At 35.7% G+C, this 14,655-nt stretch overlaps 1 protein-coding gene across 2 annotated transcripts in view; it reads right to left on the bottom strand.

Annotated features, from left to right (window-relative positions):
- The window catches only part of ERCC6 (ERCC excision repair 6, chromatin remodeling factor), a 46,255-nt gene that overhangs the window by 4,792 nt on the left and 26,808 nt on the right, over positions 1 to 14,655 (bottom strand). For both annotated transcript variants that reach the window (XM_052677241.1, XM_052677242.1), the window contains 9 exons: positions 9,065 to 9,235; positions 8,444 to 8,620; positions 6,983 to 7,099; positions 5,509 to 5,604; positions 4,410 to 4,628; positions 3,575 to 3,685; positions 3,046 to 3,165; positions 1,969 to 2,063; positions 80 to 225 (listed from right to left, as the gene is read on the bottom strand). In XM_052677241.1, the coding sequence (XP_052533201.1) occupies positions 80 to 225; positions 1,969 to 2,063; positions 3,046 to 3,165; positions 3,575 to 3,685; positions 4,410 to 4,628; positions 5,509 to 5,604; positions 6,983 to 7,099; positions 8,444 to 8,620; positions 9,065 to 9,235 (1,252 nt within the window). The remainder of the gene's footprint in view (positions 1 to 79; positions 226 to 1,968; positions 2,064 to 3,045; positions 3,166 to 3,574; positions 3,686 to 4,409; positions 4,629 to 5,508; positions 5,605 to 6,982; positions 7,100 to 8,443; positions 8,621 to 9,064; positions 9,236 to 14,655) is intronic.

The following is a 14,655-nucleotide window of genomic DNA, read 5'->3' as shown; positions in this document are numbered from 1 at the left end:
ATGAATAAGGTTAGTATCAATTTATCAAACACTTCAAACATTTTTTTTTCCCTATTAAAATATTAGGAAAAAAGCATACCTGCAAAAATTGCACTTGTTTCTGTCCCTTGAGACACATCTGGGCTGCTCAGAGTGAATAGCTCATAAAGATCATTGGATTTGAAAAAGCGCCTTTGCTTAGGGTCTTTCAGCACTCTGTTTGTTAAAAACTGCTTGAAGATTTGTCTAAAACCAAACAAACCAAAAGTAATTTATGCAGGAAACAACATCTAGTTATGTGTAAGTACTGACTACGGTACTTACACAGAAAACTGTATAAGCACAAATGTTACCCTGCAGAATGATTAAACAGTGGGAAGATGATGCTACTTTCTAAAAGACAATCTTGAGTTGGTAACTTTCAAACAACCAACTAAATTGTTAAGCATGGGGATTTACTGTTTTGCAACAATCCCATTACACAACAGGTAACCACCATCCTGAAATGTCCTGTGAGGCATCTGTTAACTAAGCAATAAATAACTTCACAGCTAGGGCATTTTTTTTCTTATCCATTAAAATTGAAAAGCTCACATATGTAGCAATCAGAAAGCTGTTTAAATGAAAAACAAGATCATATTAAAATGTCATTTTTAATATTTGAAGGAATCAAAGGCAGCGTGGTATCTCATAGTGTAATGGTGAGGACTGGATGGCAATCAGAGAAAAGAGAAAACAGGATTTGAGAGGAAGAAAGCCTGCTAGTATTTGTATATCTACATTTATGCCACTACCATACAACATAATTTTTGATTGTCATAAGCATTATTATTAAATATTAAATGTATTATTAAAAATACATTCCAAATAGAAACGGGAATCAGTTCTAAAGAAGTATTATCATTATCATTTTGGCTCAGCTGGCATTAAACAAAAATAGTATTTTTAAAATGTGTAAATGTCAAAACTACATTCAAACATCAGCATCAGGTACTGCAGTGCACCCATCAGAAGACTTCTGGAGTTCTAAGGAATTAACAGCTTCATAGCTTTCTGCACTATTTGCAGAGAGGAAAACATAAGGCAAGAAGAAAAGGCGACTTGCTTAAAGCATGAAGTCTATTGCACTGTTTGTGAAATAAAATAGATTTCTGATGGCAGGTCCTGACCCTTAGAGCCTACTTCCTTGATGTGGTCACTGTTGTTCAAACATATACATGCCAGAGGGATGCAAGCCAACCAACAGCGGATGCTTTGCATCAGTGTGGTAAAGCAGAGAAAAAAAACCTACTCAGTAAGTGCTGGTATTTCATTATTTAGAACTTTCCATTCATTCATCTGCATTTTCAAAGAGGATATTCCTGTTCCAAATAGCTACCTAGCAGGAGGATTCCCACGCATGTTGTTCACTTGGAATTCACGTGAGTGAAGCTAACTACTGAAAAAGCTGAATGGGAAAGCAAACAAAAAGATTTCATTATTCAGAAATGCAAGCACTTTAAGGCGCCAGCTACATTTTTGGATAAGTAGCATAAATATGAAGGCAGTTCTTGGGATTTAATTCTTAAATTTTGGAACAATTTGGGAATTAAATAAAACTAGGCTTGAAGCACAGCAAATATATGTTCATGTAGCATTTATCTTTACATATTCTAAGGATAAAAAAGCTTGTTGATTTCACTTTGCACCTCAGACTTATCAAGTTTCATCTTCTGAATAAGCAGCCCATTTTCTGTGCTAAGGCTTATACTCTCCCTTACTGTGAAATCTTTGTGTACTGGACACAGCTGCTAAAACAAAGTGAAGTACATTTTGCATGTGGGTTTTAGAGCTAGAACTACGCATGCCTGTCATGGTGAAGGCAGGGGGTTGCATTCTATGTGAGCACACACTCAGGTATGTTATTGTTAGACAGTCTCAGGTTTGCTGCAAAAATTCTCTTGAGCACAGGACTATATCATTTTGATCATTTGAATAGTTTTGACTGACCTGTGGTATATCTTCTCTTCAATAGTACCTGCAGTGAGAAGTCTGTACACAGTCACTTGTTTCTTTTGACCTATTCTCCAAGCACGTTCACGAGCCTGGAACACAAAAGGTTTGGTCACCAGACATTAGCCTTCTAGATATGTTTGACAGGGAGCTATCAATACCAGCATATCAAACCTAGTTTAGACATTTAACAAGTTCAACTAGCTATATTGTTGTAGTATTTCTGCAGCATTAGAACAATTAAGTCAGGAGGAGAGGAAAACAATTTAGAAAGTATATGTATGTAGGAAAACAAGAAACCAATTGTAATAAGAAACCTATGCAAAATCTAAAGAAAAAACTAACATCTTAAAATCAGAACTCATTCCTAAGGTAAATACTTTAAACAGACTTATTCTGAAAGAGTTATTTCAGAAGTCATCTTTAATATAAAGTTTTCCTCCTTTTCTCTGAACTGAAAACTTTCAAAGCAACCACTAAAGCAGATCTTTCTAGGTCCTCATACTTGCAGATCTCAGGATTTCTTTCCATCAGAAATAACATATTCCTCTCAAACACGTACACCCCAAGTACTGTTAAGGCATCTGGTAACCCAGAGTCTCATCATTAAAAGCAGCTTCTCTAAAGACACAGATACATATGACCAGTGAAAGTCAACGTAAGCAAAATTTTTCTCCTTTTCTTACTCTGCATTGCCACCATGAACAGTCATGTCAATTCAGTGGCTGAACAGCTGCATTCTTCCTTGCAAAACATCTATTATGTTTATTTATTAGGAAAAAAACCCAACAAACAAGCCATTTCAACTGTTTGTTTTGCTGCATTGATTATATGAGTCCACACTATTGAAGAGTGGTAAGATACAACAATATAAAGGGGATGTGGTGGGAACCACTGACAATAGCTTTTCCAAAAGAGCAATCATAATATGGAACTGTCCCCTAATTGACCACTGCTGACAACAACAACTTAGAAAGAATAACACAGTGCTTTAAGACTGAGGAAACAGATCTCATTCTATCTTCAGTTTTACTTCACTGTAGCTGTTGAACAGAATGCAATGAACAAACTCACCTGTGTGTCTGTACTGGGATTCCAATCGGGATCATAAATAATAACCCTGTCAGCACCAGTCAAGTTAACTCCAATACCACCAACACGAGTTGTCAGAAGAAAAATAAATATGGATTTGTCCTGTAACACAGAACAGAACTTACTAAAAGAAGATTTACCCAAGTACAAGATAATTTTGTTATGTCCTGCATTCTTTTGTTATTATTATTTGCAAAGATCCAAAGAGAGCTAAATTTCCTTGTTTAGCTAATATCGCTTTTGACAAATACAAGTAGTTTGATCTAAATTTCCTTTATTGTTGCCCAATAAACTTACTTTTCCTTTTCAACTTTTTTTTTTCTTAGCAGAAAATTTTTATTTAAACAATGATGACATATTCCCTCTCACACTAAGAAAGTGGTTTGATTTGACTGAACTTCCGAAATGCAAAGTATTTAAAAACAGATAAAAAATGAAAACCAGTAATTCAAGCTAAGCTCGGGCACCATACTTTATGATAGGCATTAGCATATGGGATCAAACATCTCACCTCATTGTATCTTGTTATAAGGGGTTGTCTGGATGCTATGGTTGTAGTGCCATCCATCCTGAGGTAGGAATAGTTTCTGTCTCGAACAAAGACTTCAAGGATCTGCAACATCTGTTGTGATGGAAAAAAAAACAGTGAAACCCAGATGTGAAGACTAAACAGGCATCATATGGAGTTGTGAGAATTTCTGGTACTAAATGTAATGCCAGTCAAACAAACAATTTGTGAATCTTAAGTTAGCAGAAAATTCATCAACTTATGGTAATTGGAGTAAACTAAAGAGTAGTTATTTCATTGCTGAATGGAAGACTGGAATGTTTGTGCTTGGCACAGGAAACCATGTCCTGTGATCTCAAGCCAATTTAACCAAGAGGTTCAGCATTCCAGGGAATCTACATAAAGACAAAATAATGAATATATAGAGAAAATGAATGAAGGTCACTGACTTTGCTACCAGCCCAAAGCACACAATTCTTAGGATTAGGTGTTAACTGACCACCAGTTTGATCCTGAAATTATGCAGAAGGGGCAATAGATACATCAACGCTATTTCAGGCCAGTACTGCACGGTTACAACTAATACAAGCTTCGACTCAGTATATTCAACTTGAGCAACAGTTGCCACAACACTGTCCTTCCAATAAGGCTTGTGAGCTATGAAACTGGTCTTCAATTATTACGACGACATTAGACTTTGTTTTTTTTTCCTCCAGTAACATGTTAATTTTATAAGAAGGCCACCAAAAATAACTGTTTTAAATTACAAGTCTTGTTAGGACAATCACACTTTTTAGTTTTACTAATAAGAAAACAAAAAGCAAAGAGCTCATCTTACCTGCCTTGACTGAGTGAAAAACAACACTCTGTGACCTTGCTTGTGCCATATTTTCAGCAAGGACTCTACCACTATCATTTTTCCAGAACGTTTCCAATATCCAAACTGATCTGCTTCCTCCATGTCAGCATCTGGTAAGCACTTCAAAATCTTGGGACCACCAGAGAAGAGGTCAGGGTGGTTGCAAATCTTCCTCAAAGCTACTAGTCCTGAGAAAACCTAAACAACAGAAAATATCTTTTTTATTGCTTGACAACTACTTACATCTACATGTGTTGTGAATGAGAAATAACAATGGATTAACCCAATCATAAGCGAGTGCTTTTAATAGTGATTTGCTCTTTAGAAGAACTAGTGGATGCCAATACTTTCGTTTCATGTAACATTTTGGGAAAAATCAGTATAGGAGGTCAATGAAAATATATTACTGTGTCTTTTCTGATGACAAAGTTAAGTGAATTCTGTGAAAATTTCCACATTAGAAGAAGCAGCCCCTAGCTGTTGTTCACGGTCAAGCTTTTGTTATTCAAAAGACAAAAAAATCCATCAAGTTTGTTCAATTAAATTATTGCATCCATCCTATCTCCCCTCTGTTTCCCTGTGTTAGCAAGCAGTTTCAAATAGACTTCGAGGATAGCAGGCAAACCCTTTGGACTACATGGCAACAAAGAACAGAGTCAACATACTTAAGTAAACATACAGTGCTGAAAGTGACCACTTTTGATATCATGCTAGAAAAGTCCTGTTCAGTTATTCATTTAATACAACTGACACGAATTCATTTGATATAACTGGCACACAAAAAACTGGTTTGGAAGAAAGTAATCCCTCCATCTTCCATAACTGAAAATCAGATGAGCCAACACATTATTTATGGTCTAGTTTTCCATATTTTAGTCCCGTCATGCCATTACATAGGGACCCAAATTCTACACTCCACAGGAGGGGAAAAAAAAGAAAAGAAAAGCAGACATCCACAAAAGCAGAACTGAGATTGAATGCATTTCCCCTTTTGCTTAGAATCCAGTGAGAAGAAAGTGAACATCAATCGGTGACTTTATCCATCAAGCTCTTCCTGTCAACTTTAATTAATGCCAACCTGCATGTCTCCATTGAGAATCTGGTAGACTTCCTTAGAGTCGATGAAATTTTGATAGACTCGACGCTGCTCATCTGTCAAACGACAGAAGAGGACCTAGCAAAACAAAATAAGCAAACAGCTCAACTTGTAAACACCAGACTTTGCAGTTTTTAAGTTTTCCAATACGGAATTTGCTACAACGATGCTTCACAGACATGTCTGACATACTCAATTATAACAATTTCTGTACAGCACCTTTCAAATTAAACTTTGTGAAAATTTTTAGAGAATGAACATGAACGTTGAGATGAGTTTCATCATTTTTCTGTGCCCTTACACAGTTTTTATCTTTTCTTCTCATATTGCTTTAGTTTTGGAAGTGCAGCCATTTTTGTAGCTTTACTGAGCTAACCATGCTGTATTAGCATTTTCTCAAAAGTACTTTATAAGGAACGCTTTCCACCATTTGTTTGCTTTGTTTCTTACAAGTTGTAAATTGTCAATACCTCATGGGAAAACAACATGTTGGAGCACGCAACTTGTACTGTCAGTATATGCTCACACTATAAGGCTAATGATTCTTCAGATGATTTCATGAGCTAAAATGGAATAAAATCATTTCCTCACAACCTGAAAGGCTCTCAACATTATGATGGAAATCAAACTTACATAGTGCCCCAACTGATAATAATAAAAATAAAACTTGTTTAACCTACTTATGATTTCATTATTTAGAGTAAGCACTCCAGGTTCTTAAGTAAATAGAAATTAAAATTTGATTTAAAAAGGCCATCGGACTGCACAGCAGAAACTGAATCTGCTCTATTAATTTCTTATGTCTTACAAAGAATTACTGGCATGACTGCTTCCCTTTTAGAGAGAGGAGACAGAAAGGGACAGAGTTAGGAAAAGAAAGCCCAGTGCTCTGAAACCCAACAGGCAGGAGAGTCTAATTGTAATAAGCATTTGCAGGAATTTCATTTATTTAAATAATCCTTACAACCTCCTCAGCTTTGAGTCAAAACATTTCCTAAAAAACATCCCGTCTCTTTGTAGCGTAAACAGTAAGTTCTAGAGCAAAAGGCTAGAGCTTTGGCAACTTATTACAATTTACAGGTCCAGCTAACTTGCAACATGAGGAACCATGGTTATACATTTCTCTAATGCTTGCAGAGCAAGTTAACCCTTTTACAGCAGGAAACAGTGCTGAATGTCCAAGAGATGCACTATTCTAAAACACTTGTGGTGCACCTGTGACCTATGAGGACTGTAGTGAACAAGCCTGATTACACTTCAAACAGCCTTTGTTTTTAGATAAGAGTGTACATGTTCAGACTCTGTAAGATTAAGACCAGAAAACAGAGGACAAGAATAAGCAACCTAAAAGCTCTCTGTCTCATCCATAGTTAAAATAGCCTTTCAACTGCTATCAGTACAAAAAGGCTGAACTTTGGAAAGGAAGAGGGCACAGATTCAATAGTAACAAGCAAACCTGTTCATTTTTATCAGGAAGTGAAAGGCTCATTTTAACATCAGCCTTCATTCTTCGCAGCAGGTAAGGGTTTATGGTGTCCCGTAGCACACATGCACATTTGTATGCAGTTTTTACCTGAAAAAGGAAGAAAAGCAAAAAATTGCATTTTGATTCTTAATACTCTAGCAACACACAAAAAGAAAAACTAGTAACAGGAAACTCCTTGTTTGTGAGATGGTTCATGATTGATGTGATGCTACAGTTACCAACTTAACACAACATGAACTGCAATAAAATTCACATTAGCTGCAATAAACACCACATAAATAACTTTCCTGAGATACCACTGATTTATCTTGACTAACTCAGTAGAATTTCAGAGATCAGAAGTGAGATTTCTTTCAAAAAAACAATCTGAAGTTAAACTTGCATAGAACCAAAATCTGCATGAATAACTGCTAACACACATACTGAAGATCAAGAAAAAAGAAAAAGAGGCCTGAAGCAACAGCGGTTACTAGACAATAAGTGAAGATTAGTGTCCACTTGAGACTATTAAAAAAAAAAAAAAAAAATCGGTACAAGAAAATCCCCATGATCACAGAAACTAAAGGTCACTCCAGCCTCAAATGGAACATATGGTTCCATAATGGGTAATGGATGTGTGAGATGGGTATTAACTGTACATAATGGCTAAAAATACCTTTATTTTGCTTTAAGAAAAATGAAGAATAAATTATTGATGTGTAAAAAATCCAAATTGGCTATCCAATTAAGTAAATTACTAAGCTTTGGGCAAGAGAAGTACTTAGCTTGAAAAGAAAATAAAACTTTAGAAGTGTGTATGTGCAAAATATTTTGAATAATATTTAAAAGCAAATATTTAAATTTGAAACTTCTAGTTTACAGATTACTGAACAGTTTAACTATTAGCTAATTTGAAATGTGCTTAAAATGTCAGAGAATCACAACTATAAGTATTAATAAGAGACTTACCCAGAAAATAACATTCCAAATTTCTGCTTTCAAATTAAATAGTTTATATACTCTCAGGATTTCTGAAACCTATTTCAGTTTTGTAAAATGAAAACAGCTTTCAGTTTTGACTGAAGCATTCCTCCAAAGCATCTGAAATAATTTGCTGAGGCTTGAAATCAAATGGGAAAGTTCTATTTAAATACATTAAAATCTAAGATTTGTTTTTTCCCCACACTTGCACATCTCTACTTCATTTCAGACAATACTTATAATGATTCCAACTTTCTTGACAAGAAACATTTGTATTTATTTTTTATCCCTATATAGAAAAAATGGTCTCATTTTGTTGAACCGAATTTTTTTCCACATACAGAGAAGTAAAACATAGATGTGTGACTATTGTTTGTGCCTAGAATGCACAGCAAGAATTACACTTAAAAAAAAATATATCAAGTCTTGAAACAACAGAACAATTTCTAGTGAAATTTTCAATGCATTTACCTGCACAGGAGAGGCATTGGAGTATCCTCCCATGGTTATCGGAACGGAAAATTGCTCCATGAACACAGGTAGTGTTCCCAGTTTCCCTGGGAATACAAAGTCAAAGAGGGACCAGAGCTCCTTCAAGTTATTTTGCATAGGGGAACCAGACAAGATGATGCGATGGGGTGTGCGGAACTATTAATAAAAAGAGAAACAAAATTAAGCCATTGTCATTGCTCATAGAGTAACACAATCCCTGTCTCAGAGGATTTGCAATTTCACCACCGATGAACTCTCATTTTAAAATAACATATGGCCTCACACTCCTGAAAGAGCCAACATTCTGTGAGATATCACCTGTAAACTCTTAGCAGAAAATAAACACCAAAAACTGACAGTTGTGCCTAACAGTAAATTCCTCCACAATTCAATGTTTGATGATTTTCTCTGTCTTACCCCTATAAATACTGATGCAGACTCTTTTAAAATATTAACTAAATTAAACAGTCAAATACACACTGCTGCTATTTATGCTTTTACTCCTTATTAATGGTTGTCGGTACAATACAGGCTATTAGATTTTGGAAGACAACTCCCACCCCTCAAAAAATAATCTTCCATTTGTTTTTGATAAAATACCTGCTTGCATGCAAGTGTGACTGCAGCATTTGGATTTCGGATTTTGTGACCCTCATCCAAAATCACATAATGCCAGTCATAGCTGTGGATGTTATCTTGCATCAGTCGAATGTATGAATAAGACGTAATTAAAATTCCATGGCATGAAGCAATTTCTCGAATCAGTTTCACCTAAAAACCAAAAGGGGAAGGCGTCAGTAACACAATGAGACTGAAAATTCAGACTTGCTGAGGTACATGCAAAAGGCACATGCAGAAAGTTCTGAAAGAGCAGAACAATTTTCTTTGCAAACAAAATCAGCGTAGAAAAGTCTTTGATGACGTGACTTAACTATAAAAAAATTGAAGTACATGGGAACTGTGATAGAACAGAACTGGACTTGAAGCCTGATAAGAAGGATCCAGGCTTTTTTTTTTTTTTTCCAAAGGCAATACCTGTAACTCAAACATGAAATTTCACCCAAGTAATTAGATTCTTTGAATTCTTCTGTATGCACTTTACAAACCTACCTCTGTGTACTGCATCCAAGATATAACAGAACTTTAGAAGAAAATAAAAAAGTGAAAAGTGAGAACAACATCAAAATATTTGCTAAATCCTTAATTTTGTCATAACTTTCTCATTAATAGGCTTTTCAGGTATTTTTCATTTATTTTTTTTTATTAGCCAGCAAATTGCATACTTTTCTAGTAAGCTATACTCTTTCCCCTGTTTTTTACTAGCCTTTTTAGCTGTAAATTATCTAGGGCAGGACCTGTCTTTATCACCTTCATTGAATATGTTCACAGAAACCATAGTACTCAAGAATCTAATTTTTCCTGCATTTATCCTTCATGTATAAATCTAGTTGAAAAGTGATTTCACTATACAGGAAGGAAAAGAACACGGAATGTTATTTATTTATTTGCATGGATTTAGATAAATCCATCAAGGTGCTTAGCTGCTACAGAAACCAACTGGAGTTAGGTGCTTAAATATCTTTGTGTATCAGGACATAAATTAGTTTCTTGAAGCTCACATAGGAAAGGGAAAACAAAACCAATTTTTTTTTTTCTTCCAACCCCTCAGGGGAGTCTCCTGACTATTATCTTTTCTCTGCCATATTGTGCTTATACAACAAGTAGGAAAGTAGGACTTGGTCTTTAGTTGCTGCCACAAATACTGAAAAAAGCCATCAATCCAGCCCATGTGAAAGACATATACATGGTAACCATCAATTCTAAACTTTTGTATTAAATTACTCTCCATAGTCAAGTTCCATGCAGAAGTAATCCCTGTCTTCAGGTAGAGGATGTCCAAGTTAACTCAAATTCTGTGGCAACTGAAGCTCATTCTGTATTAAGAGCTTCATGACCTTCATGCCTTTTTACATAGGAATTCAGTATTAGGGCACACTAAGCAGCTACTTGGTACTTTTCCAAGAGCCGCACATATTCATCCCTGATGTTGAACCTGCAGTGGGAAAGTGAAAGGAAATTTCACCATCGATTTCATGTATGCCATATTAGCAGATGAGTAAAAACAGAACATGAAGAACTTTAGGCAATTCTGTATTAAACAAACAGTGAATGTAATTTAAATATATATATATATATTTAAGGTAGAACCACCACAGAATTTAGTTAAAATGAAGACAAAAGAGTAAAATAATATGATTCCTAAAATATCTACACATTCCAAAACATCAAGAACGTTTTTTGAAGTGCCTTAATAAGGAAAAAGTCTTCATGGATTCTGGTGTTTCCACGGTCTTGTAAAATTTCCTACAATAACTTCTTGCTCAGAGATATAACTTGCTCAGATTAAAAAATACCTCTTCTGCAATTAACTGTTCAAGAATTCCTACTTTCTGATTATCACCTCCTTAGACAACTGCAGCATTAAATACTGTTGACATCACTACTGTCAAGAAAATACGCAATCTTTATAACAACATATATTTCATATATAGTGCGAATTCTAGGCAGGTGGGAAATCCAAAGCTAAATTCTACCTGGTGCACTGCCCACAGTCTGCAGCGGTGTCCTACAGCCTCAGCAGTGGCCTATCACAGAATATCGCACACATCTCTATCCAAACACTTAAGACAAATCATCTCGGGCGATTTCAAATTAAAAGCTTGTAAAATATGTAACCTCTCCTAGTTTTTGCAATTAATAGGGTATGTCTGCAATTAGCCTGACTTACGGAATGCTACGCTGTTGTCATTAAAAGATGTTTTGTGAAAGTGCTGCTGTTATTATGGAGGCTCAAGAGACCAATCCCTCCTAGAGGGCAAGCAGTGGACTAGCAGAAAGCAACAGCCATAAATCACGCTGTCAGGTAGCACGGAGAACAGAAGTGAAACACAGGCACATGAAGGCCATTGACTGTAAACACACCACAGCAGAATCCTAGTCAGGATTTACTGAACCTGTAATTAATTAAAGTTTCCTTCAAGCTAAATTTTTAATAAACAAGGATTTCTGCTGACAACGAAGAAATACAACACCACAATTTTAACAGCTTATACTACAACACCTATTAACTGTTGTATTCCTGTGCTGAGGACTTTCTAGGAGGTTGCCTTGGAATAATTTAGAACCTTTTAAAACATGGTAATGGATTTAACAGTGAACATGCCATTTTTAAGCTGTGGCACTTCAGAATTTATGCTATTTTATCATGTATTCTTTAATTCACAGTTCCTGTTTGGTTAGACTCAGACATGTTGGCATTATTTTTATATTTATTTTCTTGGGAATGCATTTCAGTGAAATACTTCAGCTCATAATCTGTTAAACTGAAAAAAAGAATTTACAAGACTGAATTCAGCTCAGAGAGAAATCCTGCTAATGCCAAAAGATAAGACAGTTGTGCACTAGCTTTGAAATTCTGAAGTCTGGTACTTAAAAACATGCTAATGGATACAAAAACAATGAAATACATGGAATCAGGCTGGTATTATAGTTTTGTTCAGCATAGCATTTCAGGCTTTTACAATTCAAGGACAGTATTTCCACCTAAGATGGTGATGCCACTGATTGTGTTGATCATTGACTCATCTTCTCTGGGATGCATGTACTGTACAAAGACTAGAAGATTTTCAGCAAATACCATTGCTTAAGGCTAAAATGTTTCAGTGATGTATTCTATGGACTTTGAAGAAAGCTTTTTCACCCTGCTGATGACCTTTGAAGAAAGCTTTTTCACCCTGCTGATGACCTTTCAGTAGCTACAAGTTGGTTTCTGAAGCTACAAAACCACAATTGTTTTGAATGATGCAGATACAGAAATCAGATTTATCTTTTTAGCTGTTAAAGTAGTTTTTTTTAAAAAATACTTAAGAGAACATAAACTCTTCCATATTATTATGTATTATAATGTTAATATTTTTAAATAGAAATATGTATGTAGCACCAGACTCAAAGAATTAGACCAGCGATAGATATGAAATTCTCTAAACTTTGTCATACCTTTAAGGCACACATGAACTCACCAAGACAATACCTAGTCACTTGGACAACTATATCACTTATCAATCAAAAGTGCACTGTTCAGCAGTCTTTTCACTATCTCATAACCAACCATTAAGCCCAGAGATCCATAAATTCAGCCTATAAAACCTCTAATATTTCCCTACCCCCAACCAAACAATCTAAATGGCACCATGAAGAGGCTTCAACAGAACACATTACAATGTTTAATAATGTAAATGTTGCAATAAAATGAGCTAGAGCACTTACTACATATTTAAGAGGAATGTTATTTGTTGTGGCATGATATAAAGTTTATCTGAGTTGAATCCCTAGCACAGAAACAGAGTCTACAGCAAAAATTAAGGCTTTATAATCAGTTATGCCAAGAACTTTAATCTTTGTAATCTAGCGTGAAGGTAGAAGACAAAAATCAACAGTATGCAAAGTCATCTTCAAGTACATGGTTCCACAGGTGCAAGCAACATGAAGGGATGATTGCTTTTGAGGGCTACATCTTCCCAAACATCTGACTAGAATAAATGAATATGTAGGTAAGGCTTAACAGACTGGATCACATTAGCAAGAAATAACATCAGTGATATTTGTGCTAAACACTGACAAATTAAAAATTCAGCCTTAATCTCAAGAACAGCCTCCTCTCACATTTGCGATATTAAATCAAGATAACTGAAGTACATCCTTTCTGTCAGACTGTATGCCCTTATACAAGTGCTCATGTATCATCAGGTTTTGGAAAAACAAACAAACAAACAAAAAAAAAACAAAAACAAACAACAAAAACCCCACAAGTTCTCTGTACAGAAGGCTTTTTTTCCCCCATGTCCCCTTTTCTTAACTATAAATAAATATTTTTGATATGCTATACTGGATATACTATTTTATTTTCTCTCATTATTAGGGGTGTCAGAGCTCTTGGTATTTTCAAGTCAGTTTATGCCATAACAGGTTTGAGTGTAAACTACTGCAGGAGGTTAATAGCATAAAACAGCACCAAAGGACACAGCTACAATTGCTGTACCACACTCAAACTGAAAACTGACTTTATGGAGAAGGACTACTATTTCAACCTGATTCTTCCCACGACACCCAATTTATTCACATTAATCATCACAGAAGAACCAAACGATCTTCTGTTATCACAAATGGAGAGGGAATAAAATCAAGTGTTACATTTCGTCCAGATGGCCTCAGACTAGATCTGAAGTCTTGGAAACCTATCCAACTTCTTGTTGCATCTACCTTCCGTAATCTAAAGTACCAGTTACCAGTTTGCTTTCCCTTGAGGATAGCCGAAAGCTGATGACAGCTGTTAGCTCTTTCAGCCACAAAATACTGCACTGCCTTATGGTACACCTGTCATTACTAAACTCTTTTTCTCCGTAATTCTCATTCATTAACTTTAAGATCAATATATCTTCATTTTTCTGAAATCATTTGTTCCTCTTCCACAGACCTGCACAGAATAAGTTGCAATACTATATTTAATCATAAGCAACCCAATGCCCTATTGCTACAAGGTAAAGCACTTCACAAAATCCATGAAGATATTCACTGTCTGATGTCCACTTAATTCAGAGGACAACAGCCTTCTTCCACCGTCCTTTTGTTAGCCCAGAGGCTGTAGTAACCCTTCTTACTCCAAAAATAGAGAGCAACTTTCAGTTCCATGATCTTGTCTGCTTGCAATCTAATTGTCACCTAACTGTCCAGCACAAATTTCATACACTTGATAATCAATCACAGTTCACTATCAGAACAATAGGCCAATCCTAGAACTGTCAGTTTAATTCCAAGCATGTCTGTGCATTATTGAGACCACACATGTGCACTGTCTTCGCATTTGGCCACAAAAATTAATATTAACTATAACATTAGTGATCCTACACAGTCTAATCACAATTTTCATTTGTTCGGAAGAGCATAAGGGCTGAACGGTCCCTGAGTACTAAGAAGTTGACATGTGCAAAGCAGTCTCCTGTAAAGCCACAGGTAATCAGAAGACAGAATTATCACAAGATTAGATCAGCACCAACGTATTCATGGAAAGAGTGCACACCGAAAAGAAATTGCAGGTGGGAGTAAATCATCTGACCTGCACTGTGTGTGATCTA

The sequence above is a fragment of the Tympanuchus pallidicinctus genome, unplaced genomic scaffold (genome assembly GCF_026119805.1).
Source record: "Tympanuchus pallidicinctus isolate F22 unplaced genomic scaffold, pur_lepc_1.0 scaffold16, whole genome shotgun sequence".
Taxonomy (NCBI): domain Eukaryota; kingdom Metazoa; phylum Chordata; class Aves; order Galliformes; family Phasianidae; genus Tympanuchus; species Tympanuchus pallidicinctus.
The sequence above is the reverse complement of the archived record's forward strand: the minus strand, read 5'-3'. Positions and strand labels throughout refer to the sequence as shown.